The sequence below is a fragment of the Dasypus novemcinctus genome, chromosome 8 (genome assembly GCF_030445035.2).
Source record: "Dasypus novemcinctus isolate mDasNov1 chromosome 8, mDasNov1.1.hap2, whole genome shotgun sequence".
NCBI classification, from domain to species: domain Eukaryota; kingdom Metazoa; phylum Chordata; class Mammalia; order Cingulata; family Dasypodidae; genus Dasypus; species Dasypus novemcinctus.
The window spans coordinates 30,624,458-30,638,123 of NC_080680.1; the positions used below are offsets into that span (position 1 = coordinate 30,624,458).

Here is a 13,666-nt window from a genome sequence, read left to right on the forward strand (position 1 = left end):
TATTTGTTTCCCTGATTCTCTAAATTATTTATCTAACGGTTTCACACTTCATGTATGTAGTTGAGCCACCTCAAATTCAGGAGAAATCAATCTACATCTCCATTTGTTCAAATTTCTTTCTTCCAGACTTGAGAGCAATAATGTGTCTCACACTCCCACTGATGTTGTGCTGCATAACTTCACTCTCCAGCATCTTCAGTCTTTCTTTTTGTTTCTTCTGTTCAACTATAAACATTCTAGAAAAAACAACTCTAAATTTCTATAAAATTCCTCCTCAGTCAATTGTTTCCTCCTCACATCCAAACTCCTTCAAAGAGTAGCATATACCCACTGTCTTCATCGATCCCTGCCCTTATCCCCTCAACTTACTACAATCTGGCTTTCTTGTCTACCACTTCACTGAATTGCTCTCAGATCACCTGAGACCCAATTACCAAAATCCAATGGATATATATTCTGTGTAGCATGTCACTGTATCTTCTTCTTCCTTCTTGAAATGCAATCACCACTCCTTCTCAGAATCCTTACTCTGTTTATCTCTTGAACTTTCACAGTCCACAGAGTTCTTGTGATCTCATCTACTTTCAGGATTTCAACTAGTTATATGCGAACAATTTTCCAAATTTTCCAAATTCACACGCATGTCTAATAATCTACTAGTCATCTCTGAATTTTACAGGTGCTTCTAAATTCCACAAATCTAAAACTAAATTCTTTTCCTGAAAGTTGGTCTTTATCCTGTATTCCCAACCTCAGTCATAGCACAACACAACTTTAGTCACGCAAATGGGAGTCAAGCATCTGACTTCCACTTCACCCTTACTTCCCAAACTAATTACTTTCTTGTTTTCTGTCTTTAATAGGATTCAAACCCTTTTCCTCCTTTTATCTATACCTGATTTCAGACCCCTTTCTATTCTTGTTGTTGCCTAACTCATTTAAACTCAGAATTTACCAAATCAGTGTTTGGTGGAGCAAGTTTTAAGACACTTCTATACAAAAAGGACTCTACAGTCAAATGTATTTGAGAACCACTACATACGACATACAGAATGAATATTAGCCTACAATAGCCCTTATAAGTCCTATGGTAAACAAACCCGCTTAACTTTATTTAGCCCAGCATCCCCAAAATGTTTGCCCACAGAACCCCTTCAGTGGACAGAGAGGAAATGGTGGTGTGCCATTTAAAAATAAAAACCGGAAACGGACTTTGGCCCAGTGGTTAGGGCGTCCGTCTACCATATGGGAGGTCCGCGGTTCAAACCCCGGGCCTCCTTGACCCGTGTGGAGCTGGCCATGCGCAGTGCTGATGCGCGCAAGGAGTGCCGTGCCACGCAAGGGTGTCCCCGCGTGGGGGAGCCCCACGCGCAAGGAGTGCGCCCGTGAGGAGAGCCGCTCAGCGTGAAAAGAAAGAGCAGCCTGCCCAGGAATGGCGCCGCCCACACTTCCCGTGCCGCTGACGACAACAGAAGCGGACAAAGAAACAAGACGCAGCGAAAAGACACCAAGAACAGACAACCAGGGGAGGGGGGGAAATTAAATAAATAAATAAATCTTTAAAAAAAATAATAATAATAAAAAAATAAATAAAAACCTAATGCTTCTTACAAGAGAGGGGCATAGTTGATCTCCATGCTCCTTCAAACCTATCTTTCATAATGAAGCTGATCTAAAATGCAAACCTGAACATGTCATTTTCCTTCTTTAACTCCTTTCTTAGCTATTTCCTTAGAAAAAAAGAACCAGCTTTTTACAACATGGGTTGTAAGACCTGTCACTGCCTGATGACTTTCCAATAATTCTAAACTACTTATATGTGTGTTTTCCCAAACATATCATGCTCACATGGGTATAAGCCTTTGCCTTCTGACTTGAGTAGCTTTTCCCTTCATCTTGTTCACTGGTCTCTACTTCAAGACTTAGTTTTGCACAGTCTTTCTTAGCCATGCAACTCCCTCTCTTCTTCCCCAAACACTGGCTAAATTCCATTATAGAATGCAACACATACTATTAAAGCATCTGTTTTGTACCCCCTCTCCCCCCATTAAAGGGCCTATACTGCATTGTTGTTTTATTCCCATAACACTCAATCCATGAGTAATGAACTAAATAGTAGTAGTAGCCTCTTTGATAACAATCAGGCAGGACTTTTTAGAAGACAGTCAACAGTCCAGCTTTTCTCTGATCTTACTTCAGTCACAGTCTGGTTGTACTAAAAGATTTATCTTGCTTTACCAGGAAGGGATAATTTAGTCCACAGATGTGTGTTTATACTCTTACTTACTCTGTCTCCTAAAAATTCTACTCAGATGTTGGGAGGGGACACGTGAGTTTTTAGATAGTCCCACTCTTTTTTTTTTAAAGATTTTTATTTATTTAATTCCCCCCCTCCCCCGTTTGTCTGTTCTCTGTGTCTATTTGCTGCCTCTTGTTTCTTTGTCCGCTTCTGTTGTCGTCAGTCAGCAGCATGGGAAGTGTGGGCGGCGCCATTCCTGGGCAGGCTGCACTTTCTTTTGCGCTGGGCGGCTCTCCTTGCGGGTGCACTCCTTGCGCGTGGGGCTCCCCTACGCGGGGGACACCCCTGCGTGGCAGGGCACTCCTTGTGCGCATCAGCACTGCGCATGGGCCAGCTCCACATGGGTCAAGGAGGCCCGGGGTTTGAACCGCGGACCTCCCATGTGGTAGACGGACGCCCTAACCACTGGGCCAAGTCCGTTTCCCGATAGTCCCACTTTTTTGCATTTCTAGTGCTTACTGACTTTTCTCTCTGTGTCCTCTAATTTCTTCAAGGAAACAGGATAACAAAATGATTAAAAGTATGGGTTCTGGTTCAAATTCCAGATCTACCACTTATTTACAGCTGAGTAACTTTGGTCAATTCACATTACCTATCTCCTCACATTCCTCATCTATAAAATGGGAATAATAATAGTTCCCTACCTCATAGGATTGCAGAATCCATAAACTTAATACAAAAATAAATATCTCAGTAATGTCTACTGCATTTATTCTTATAAAAAGAATAAATCAATGATTTCCTCACATTTAACTGATAAAACAATTCCTTTTATTTACTCCCACCTCTTTCTATTCCTTTTATCTTGCTTTATTATTTTTTTCTCCCTCCACAGTGTTAGTTCATGAGTTCAAGTATTTCATGATGGTAGTTATAGGGAAATCTAAGCTGTTCTTACATGATTATAAGCCTTGTCTAGGCTTGGGCAGCTTTGTTTTGTTTATTGTTGCAAAGCATAGCACCTACAGTAGTACATATTAGGCCCTCAATAGATACTTGTTGAATGAATGGTGCAAAGTATCAAAAGGAAATACACACTGAAAGTTTCATTATAATAAAAAGTATAAATTAATCTTTCTCTAGTGGCTTACAGTCCTATATTTTAAAACACCATATAACACAATGAAAAACATAAGAAAATTTATTAAAATTTGAAGGCAAAAACGTAATTTCAAAAGATTTAGACCTATGTCAGGTGTGATAGTACATGGATGCTTTCTTCAAATTCAAAATCAGATCCAAGAGTATCACTTTCAGAATGTTCTAGTGGATTTGGTTTAATTTTATTTGACTTGGATGAAACAGTCACTACTCCACTTTCTTTCTTGGCAGAAATGTGTTTTTTCAAAGACTCATTTTTATTAACTGGTTCATTACTCAAAGAACTATTTTCCCTGATTCCTTTGCTCTTCCGGTTTATAGCAGAGTCAGAGTAGGAATGCAGATCCTTTCCAATTTGTCTCTTAGCAGAGTGTTTTTTGGTATATTCACCTGTTTTGGTAATTTTCTCCGAAGTAGATCTGCTACTTCTGGACAACTCCTCTTCTCTTCTTTGACTTCCAGTTCTAGAAATCACATCTGCTGAAGGAGAAATTGCTCTAGCAATGAATTTTTCAAAAGACTCTTGCTGCTGCTCAATGACTGGGACTCCCAGGTTGTCTCTGGAAGTTACTAAGGCCTCCTGAGTAGAAACTGGAACATGGAAGGAATCGAGAGGCAAAGGAATTCTAGCATCACCTGTAATTTTCTGAAACTGGAAGGAGAAACAAAGCAAAACAAAACCAAAATTCAGTGATGAACAAAAGCTAACTATAAAAAGTAGAGTCCAAAACTTCAATGTTACCCTGTGATTTTACTAAGGCACACAATTGTCTACCATATTTTCAGACTTTCATGTTATGCATAATTATGTTTCCCTTTCCCTCATGAAGAAATAATAAGATCCTATTCCCAAAGAAAATTAATTTATTTTCTATTCTCCAGGCACATGGAAAGCAGTATCAAAATGACACTAGACCGTGTTCTTAAGTCACCAGTTCCCCAGGTAAGGGTGACATTGGCTGAGATGGGAGATGAGGACTCCAAGTAAGGCTAGAGGAAAAAGCAGCAGGGAATTCCTGTGGCAGAACAGGTTTCTGTCCCCCATTCCCCAAACCAGGTGCTTACTTATAATATATTGCCTATTAAATATGTCTGGATTAGTTATTTTTAAAAATTATCTCTATCAGTACTTGTACCTTCATTAGTGTTCCTTCATTATAAGCTGACTGCATACAAATAGAAACCTAGATGAAATATGAATAGAATAAAGATTTACTAAATTTAAAATTTGGTATATTTTCTCTAATTTTTCTTTACGGAGGATAGTTTGCTTTTGATCATTAACTTTGCAAAAGAACTTCAGTTTTCTTATTACAACAATACAAGTATTCATGAAATGTGCATAAAATTACTAATCTCAGATTTGGAAATGACACACAAGGGGCTTTTGGATCCCAAGCATGTGACCTATTAGAGATAGATTATTATTTTCTCTCTGATTTGGTAATTCCCTTTTCACTAATCACTCTTATTTCATTAAGTCTTGTTCTGTACCACTTACTTGGATATTCTGCATTTGCCCTACAGAATTCTGCTTTGATTCTGATTTTTCTTCTTCAAGGGCCTTCTTTTCTTCTTTAGGTGGACTACTAATAGTAGAATTCATCTGGGGATGACCTAGCAAATTAAAATCTGACTGATCTATACCAGCCATTGTGGCAAGCTGTCCAAGCCTAGACAAGAGGAAAGGATTATTATAATCATGTAAGAACAGCTTGTAACTGATTTCACTGTAACTACCATCATGAGATAACTTGTAAAATCTTAAAAGCCAATAGCTGACTCCAGACCACAACCCTGTCTTTCCCAACTTCTCAAATCTTTCCCTATTTATGCCCTGGGAAAATCTTATCCTTTCAGCGATGTATTAAATCCCACCTGACTTCATTTCCTTACCTGTTATCTCCTTTTTTTTTTTTTTAAGATTTATTTATTTATTTTTCTCCCCTTACCTCCAAACCCCCCGCCCCGGTTGTCTGTAATGTGTGTCTATTTGCTGCGTCTTCTTTGTCCGCTTCTGTTGTTGTCAGTGGCTTGGGAATCTGTGTTTCTTTTTGCTGCGTCATCTTGTGTCACTTCTCCGTGTGTGCGGGGCCATTCCTGGGCAGGCTGCACTTTCTTTCATGCTGAGCGGCTCTCCCTATGGGGCACACTCCTTGCACGTGGGGTTCCCCTATGCGGGTGACACCCCTGCATGGCAGGGCACTCCTTGCGAGCATCAGCACTGCGCATGGGCCAGCTCCACATGGGTCAAGGAGGCCCAGGGTTTGAACCGCGGACCTCCAATGTGGTAGACGGATGCCCTAACCACTGGGCCAAGTCCGCTTTCCTGTTATCTCTTTTGAACGCTGTCTTACTAGAAGCTTCAATTTCCACCATGTCTCTTTTTTTCCCCCTCCATCCCTACACATCTTTACCACCTTTCTTCCAGTCTCCAAGAACGTGGTTTATCTCTCTCCTTTTCAATCCAACCCACCCATCCTCACTCCATCAATTATCTCCAACTCTCTCTTTTAGTATCTTCTTTCAGCAAAATTGCTCCTATGCTGAGAAACACTGATCTATACCTATCATTCAGATTAATAAGAGTAACATTTTTTTTAATGTCTAGGACAAAAATAACTCTAATTCAAACTTATTTAAAAAGGAAGGAAAATGAAAAAAAGGTATGGAAATTTCTAGATACTGCTGAAAATTTTCAACTGGAAGTACCTTCAGCTGAGTCTATCCCAAGAGTTATACCCAGCAACTACTTTATCTACAGGTTATACTCTTTGATACTAGGCTCTCTACCCTATTTCCAAGGCAGGTTTGCCATTTGTATTTCCTTTAGAATTAATTCCCCTTTAAAAAAAAGTTACATATATTACATATAATTACATATAAAATATGCCTTGCAAAAGTGATGCAATTGCTCAGGTTCCTCAGCAAACCATTAAATCTGTGGAGGAAAGAAGGCCACAGAGAAATGAACTTACCCAGCATCTTTAAGGAGATCCAAGAAAGCATGGAACTTCTGAAAAGAATTTTCAATACTGCCTAAAACACCTTCATCATCCAGCATCATGCTTGTCAATGAATGTGCATGAAGAGCTTCAGACAAAGAGAAATTTATATTTCTTAACTGGGCATTTTCATGTTCCAGCTATAAAAGAAAATTTAAAGTTTGTGATTAATTTCCATTAATTGTCATCAAAAGAAAACAGGTTTTAGTCTCAAAACTAAAATTATATACTTAAAAGGTAATTAATTTGTGGAGTGGGTGTAGCTCAGTGGTGGAACGCCTGCTTTGCATGTACAAAGTCCTGGGTTCAATCTCCAATACCTCTTTAAAAAAAAGGGTAATTAATTTGTAATTAATTTAACTATCCACTGATGGTGAAGACAGACCATATTAGGTAACAGTCACAACCCAGAGACACCTGATAAAGTTTCCTCCATAATACTTAGAGGGTATACTGTATAGATAAGCCAAAATATAGTTTTATTAATGAGCTTTAGAAAAGATCACATTTCTAACTGGCTAATTCACACTGGTTCTCATTCAATCATTAGAAAATTAGCTACTTAATCCCTTAAAATACAAAATGAAATACAGAGTGTGATTTGAACAAAGTATATCACAATTCTGCTAAATGTTAAGGATTAACTTTTGTGAGCAAAATTTTTGAAGTTTAAGTTTAAAAGTTCCAAATCACAACTAATTTATTAATTGTACAGTTACCACTATTCCCCTTGGCTTCTTGAAAATATTTACTTCTCACTCTCTTCTGTCATCGATTTATCAAAAAGCATATATATGCCCAATGATAGTATTTCTCAAAAAGAAAATTTTGTTCAATATCTTTTGTCTTATATAAGCGGATGCTCAATATTTGAGTTAAGTGTCCTCCAATCTAATTCAGACCCTTTCAAGAAATCCTTCCTAAACTTACCTTGTAATAATTATATTTATATATCTTTCTAGTTTATGTTCTGCTTTCATGCAAATACCTAATTCAATCCTCATACTATAAGATTTTTATCTTTCATTGAATTCTTAGAAGTATTCCATTATCTTAGCTTATAATTTATTGTTGGTAGGTGGTTACTTCTTTTATCTTACTGTATATACAGTATACGCTAATAAGTGCTTTCTTGAATTGAAGCATCATGAACAGAATATAAGCTGAAGTCATATAAAGGCACAGAAAAGAAACCCTAACATTTTTATTTTCTACAGTCCACTTTTTAGAATATATATCATATGACCACTAAATATAAGTAAATACAAAGGCTAATATAATATGGTACAACCATTTGCAATACACTACATTTGATTAAAGTTTACAAAATGTATGTGTATCTTAAAATCAAATAAAAACAAAACAGGGAAATGGATGTGGCTCAACCAACTGGGCTCCCATCTCCATTTAGGAGGTCCAGGGTTCGATGCCCAGGTGAGGGCTACGGTGAGCTGGCCCATGCAGGAGTGCCGTCCCACATGGGAATATGGCCCGCGCAGGAGTGCTGGCAGACATGGAAAGCTGGCGCAGCAAGATGACACAAAGAGAGCCACGGAAGAGAGAAAATGGGAAGACGTAGCAGAACAGGGAGCCGAGATTGCAGAAGACAGTAATCGCCTCTCCCACTCCGGAAGGTCCCAGGATTGGTTCCTGGAGCCGCCTAATGAGAATACAAGCAGACACAGAAGAACACAGAGTGAATGGACACAGAGAGCAGACAATGGGGGGGAACAGCAGAGGGGTTGAGGAGATAAGTAAAAAATAAATCTTTAAAAAACAAACAAAACAAAAAACAGAAGTTTTAGTAATGTATGGTGGTGAAGGTAGCACAATATTGTGACTGTAATGTACACCATGGAATTATTTATTTGAATATGGTTAAAAGGAGAAATTTTAGGTTGTATATATGGTACTAGAATAATAATAATAATAATAATAATAATAATAATAAAAGACCATAGGACTGTACAACACACTGAATTCTAATGTGAACTATGGACTACAGGTAATAGTATAATTATAGCAATATTGTCTCATCAATTGTAACAAAGGTTACCACAATAACGCAAAGTGTTAACAATATGGAAAACAACGTGTGTCTGTGTGTAGGGTATATAGAAACTCAGTACTTTCTGCATGATTTTTTTTCTATAAACCTATACTTCTCTAATATTAAAAAGAAAAAACTTTTACTTACCTCAGTGACTCTTTTATCAGCCTTAAGCCTTATTACTCTTTCCTCCTTTAACTGCTTTAGGCACTCATCCAGTTTTTCCTAGTGCAAAGAAATAAGAGTAAATATTATGGCTATTTCACAATATGATCCTCAAAATCCCTTCCAGTTATAGATCTCACCGGCTGTTTAGAGGCACAGCAGAAGTAAACGCAGATATCAGGATTATAATTCATTACCTGAATATCACACCATGCTAGTAAAATTAATTACCAAGATAGCAAATTAGCATATTTGGTTAGCAGATTTATTTAAATCCCATTCTTTCCAAAACAGATTTGCAGTAGCTCACCATAAAAGGAATATGATATGCTATGATATTAATATATCAGATATGAAAAATTAATGCCATAAAAGGAAAATTCTATTCTTATTTCTGGGTTTATAATAGGAAGTCCTATTAACAGCCTTAACACACCTGAATTATGTAATTTCAGATTAAAACACATTTTAAGAATGTAAACACCTTTATTTATTTATAAAGATTTATTTATTTATTTATTTATTTCCCCTTTTCTCCCCCACCCCGGTTGTCTGTTCTCTGTGTCTATTTGCTGTGTCTTCTTTGTCCGCTTCTGTTGTTGTCAGCGGCATGGGAATCTGTGTTTCTTTTTGCTGCATCATCTTGTGTCATTTCTCCATGTGGGCGGCACCATTCCTGGGCAGGCTGCACTTTCTTTTGTGCTGGGCGGCTCTCCTTATGGGGCGCCCTCCTTGCGCATGGGGCTCCCCTGCGCAGGGGACACCCCTGCGTGGCAGGGCACTCCTTGCGCGCATCAGCACTGCGCATGGGCCAGCTCCACACGGGTCAAGGAGGCCTGGGGTTTGAACCATGGACTTCCCATGTGGTAGACGGATGCCCTAACCACTGGGCCAAGTCCGCTGCCTGTAAAAACTTTTAAATAAAAGTGTTTTTAATATATGCCAATGATCATTCTAAATTTTCTAGGTATCAACTCATTTGATCATCAAAACCCTACAAGGAAAGAATGGATGTTATTTTACAGGTGAGAAAACTGAGTCAGAGAGAAGTGGAACATCATATCCAAGGTCACACCATTAGTTAAATAGTAGAGCCAGGCTTTGAACTCAAGAAGTCGGGTGCCAGAGTCTGTACCTTAGCCATTATGCTAACTATGCCACCATTTCTGGTAACAGAGGTGGTGATCCTTCCATTCATCAAGTTCAGAAAAAGAGGATGGGCATTGGTAGACCACCTTATGATTTTTAACAACTAAGACTCTAAGGTCCTTGAAAGCAGAGGACACTACTTGTGGGAGGCAGTCTTCTGAGACGGCCTCCCATATTCCTGCCTGCTGTAGAATACATACTTCCTATTTATTCAATCAAACATTAAAATGTTTGCTTTCGTGAAGAGATTTTGCAGATATAATTAAAACCTTAAATCAGATGACCTTAATTAAGAGAGGGAGGTTTATCCTGGGTGGATATGATCTAATCAGATGATCCATTAAGAGGCATTGGGCTTTCCCTTAACAAGGAGATCTGAAGTATGAGAGGGATTCATGGGATTTGACCTGAGGAAAACTCTCTGTGCTAGCCTTGAAAAAATCAAGTATGGTGTGAGCTATGTGGCAAGAAATGCAGGAGGGCAGCCTCTAGGTTGTACCTGAGAGTGACCCTGGCTAACAGCCAGCAAGGAAATGGGGATTAGTCCTCCCACAGCAAGGAACTGAATTACACCAACAACCTATAAAAGCATGTATCTGAACTCTTTCCCAGAGCATCCAGATGATAACACATCTTGAGCAGAGAGAAACCAGCCAAGCCTATGCATGGACTTCTAACCTACAGAACTGTGAGCTCGGAAGCACATATGGCTCAAGCAGCTGGGCACCAGCCTACCACATGGGAGGTCCCGGATGAACAAGACAGCAAGGGGTATATATGTGTGTGTGGGGGGGATAAATAAATAAATAAATAAAACTGTGAGCTAAGAGTTGTTGTGGTAATAGAAAAAAATTTTTTAAACATTTATTTTTTATTTATTTCTCTCCCCTTCTGCTCCCCTAGTTGTCTGCTCTCTCTGTCCATTCGCTGTGTGTTCTTCTGTGACCACTTCTTATCAGCAGCACCAATCTGTTTCTTTTTGTTGCATCTTCCTGCTGTGTCAGGTCTCCGTGTGTGCGGCACCATTCTTGGGCAGGCTGCACTTTCTTTCGCGCTGGGTGGCTTTCCTTAAGGGGCGTGCTCCTCCACGTGGGGCTCCCCTACGCAGGGGATACGCCTGCGTGGCACGGCACTCCTTGCGTGCATCAGCACTGTGCATGGGCCAGCTCCACATGGGTCAAGGAGGCCCGGGGTTTGAACTGCCGACCTCCCATGTGGTAGGTGAATGCCCTATCCATTGGGCCAAGTTTGCTTCCCGGTAATAGAAAATTAATACACCATTTCACCCTGAAGTTCATGGGCAAAATAAATGATTGTTACTATTTTAAGCCACTGTTTTTGGCATGATTTGTTATATAGCAATAAATGAACAGAACACCTATACTTAACTGAAATAGCAGGTCTATTTACATATTTTAAAGGCTTTTGAGCAATCATTTAAACGAAACAAAGAGTTTCAAGTTAAAGTTCAGTTTATTCACAGTTAATTTTCAAAGCACTTCACTACCTGGCTCACCCTTATGTTTATTTACTTCCCAACAGGAAGCACTCTGCTTTGTCAAATCAAAGTTCCTCCACTACTTTGTTAATTCTGCTCCATTCTCCAAATCCTTTCACCTATTGAAACCTGCCCAAAACCTCCTTTTTAGTTTACCCTCATTTGCAATTGGTACCTACAAATTTAGCCCTCTGTACTTTCTGCTCTCAGGTGCTATTTTTCCTTCAATAAGGTCAGCATCATCAAATATTTTAAAAATACTTGAAAAAATTACTTGAGTAGACTTTCTGGCTATAAGTAACCAAAACAATGGCCTCCATAAAAAGGATTCTATTTTTTTTAAAAGCAAGCAAACAAACCTGTACTCATTTATTCACATATGATATGCTATCCTTGGTTTAAGATGAGAAAGACCTTTCTAATATAACTTTAATACCAAACAGATTTTGTGTTAGCTCTTTCAGTAGCACTAGCATTCTTTAACTGTTCCACTCACCTATTTGCAACCTACTTCATCAGGTGTTTAGTCTGTGGACCCAGAACAAAGCATAACACTACCACTATCTCAAACAGTGTCTGATTCTTGACCTTGGACATTATGAACATGGTGTTCTGAATAAGTGACCCCAATTACAATAAAAACAAAAACAAAAAAAAGAAATATTCTTAATATTATGACCCTTGAGAATGACAAACAGACTTTTTGGGTCATATATCAAATGGGATTCTTTCTATACAATATCTGTTTATTAAGCTTTAGCTGTAACTAGTAATAAATTACATAGAAATAAAATAGGGATTTCACATAAGTTAATAATGAGGATAATACAGGTTGGGACTATGCTAAGTGGTTTACATATAATAGAGCATACAGTTCTCATAAAACTCTGTAAACAAATAAATATTCCCATATCGCTGGGGATATTATTAAATAATATGCGCAAGCAACTTGTAAGATCTGACTTCAAGCCTTTTGCTTTTAACCAGTAAGTGCAAAGAAAAAAAAAGCAACTTAGGAAAGAATTAAAAAACACAACTATAAACTAGCTCCTACATAATTTAATACTGAACCCCTTATTTTCAGTAAGAAAGTCATAGTTCTCAAGAAATCCTTCATCACGCCTAGAACAAATGTGTAAAAATTTTTTAACACAATTTTTAATTTTTATCTTATTTTTTTAGGAGTTACCAGAAACTCAGGCCTTTGTACATGGGAAGCAGGCACTCAACCACTGAACTACAATGAGAGTTTGTTTTTTGTTTGTTATTTTTAAAAGGTACTGGGGATCCAACCCAGGGCCTTGTACATGGGAAGCAGGCACAAAACCATTTGAGCTACAGCCACTCCCTAACACAATTTTTAAAGCTGCTGTAGTGTCCAATATGGCAGTCAATAGCCACATGTGGCTATTTAAATAAAAATAATAATAAAATAAAAAGTTCAGTTTCTTCGTCACACTAGCCAATAACTCATGTGGCTAGTGGCTACTATACTGGATGGTGCAATATAATAATAACTTAAGTGCTCAATAACTACATGTGGCTAGTGGCTACTGTAGTGCATAATGCAATATAAAGCATTTCTATCACTGAAGCAAATTCTACAGGACAGTGATGTTTTAAAGAGTAATGTTTAAGCCAACTAAGGATAAAGTAGGAAAAGTCCAAAAGGTATAAAAACATTTACTGCTTTCACAGAAATTACAAAGGGTCATGTGGAAAAATGAGTTCAGGAGCAAGATTAACCTATCCTATAAAGGATTTGGGCAACAACAGAAAATTCTGTAGTAATCATTAAAGTACATGAGGAAAGAATGCAGAAGTATTATAATAGCAATCCATTTGAGAAACAATATGTAATACCTGGGAAGCAGATGTGACTCAACTGATAGAGCGTTCGCCTACCATATAGGAGGTCCAGGGTTCGAACCCTGGCTCACTGTGCAGGCACCCACATGGGCACTCAGTTCACCATGCGGACACTCGGCTCACTGCATGGGCACTTGGCTCACCACGCAGGCACACTTTGTCTTCGTTTTCACCAGGGGGCCCCAGGGATGGAGCCTGGGTCCTTCCATATGGTAGGCAGAGGCCTTATCACTTGAGCCACATCCACTTCCCTGAACGTGTATTTTTATACTCAGAACACAGACTTATGTTTGAAAAAAGCAAAATAATAAACACTCTAATAATTTCATATTCTTTTGATATTTTATTACTAAAATTAACTAAATTTTTATGGAAAAATAGAAAAACAAAATTCTTCTACTTATTATTCATATAATGGTTTTACTATTTAATAGTTATTTCACAAAAATTGTGAAATAAGCCAACAAACAAAATCCCCTCACATGTTGGAGAAGGAAGACTAGTTAAACACATCACAGTATAGTTAAAAG

At 38.3% G+C, this 13,666-nt stretch overlaps 1 protein-coding gene across 12 annotated transcripts in view; it reads right to left on the bottom strand.

Moving 5' to 3' along the window:
* CEP78 (centrosomal protein 78) overlaps window positions 1-13,666 on the bottom strand; it is a 47,060-nt gene that overhangs the window by 2,596 nt on the left and 30,798 nt on the right. For 5 of the 12 annotated variants that reach the window (XM_004477514.5, XM_071216668.1, XM_071216667.1 and 2 more), the window contains 5 exons: window positions 8,603-8,680; window positions 6,379-6,545; window positions 4,902-5,073; window positions 4,537-4,584; window positions 3,423-4,052 (listed from right to left, as the gene is read on the bottom strand). In XM_004477514.5, the coding sequence (XP_004477571.1) occupies window positions 3,486-4,052; window positions 4,537-4,584; window positions 4,902-5,073; window positions 6,379-6,545; window positions 8,603-8,680 (1,032 nt within the window). In that variant the 3' untranslated portion in view covers window positions 3,423-3,485. Of the gene's footprint in view, window positions 1-3,422; window positions 4,053-4,536; window positions 4,585-4,901; window positions 5,074-6,378; window positions 6,546-8,602; window positions 8,681-13,666 lie in introns of those variants that run through there. The other 7 variants (XM_071216669.1, XM_004477516.5, XM_058301621.2 and 4 more) reach the window with 3 other exon arrangements.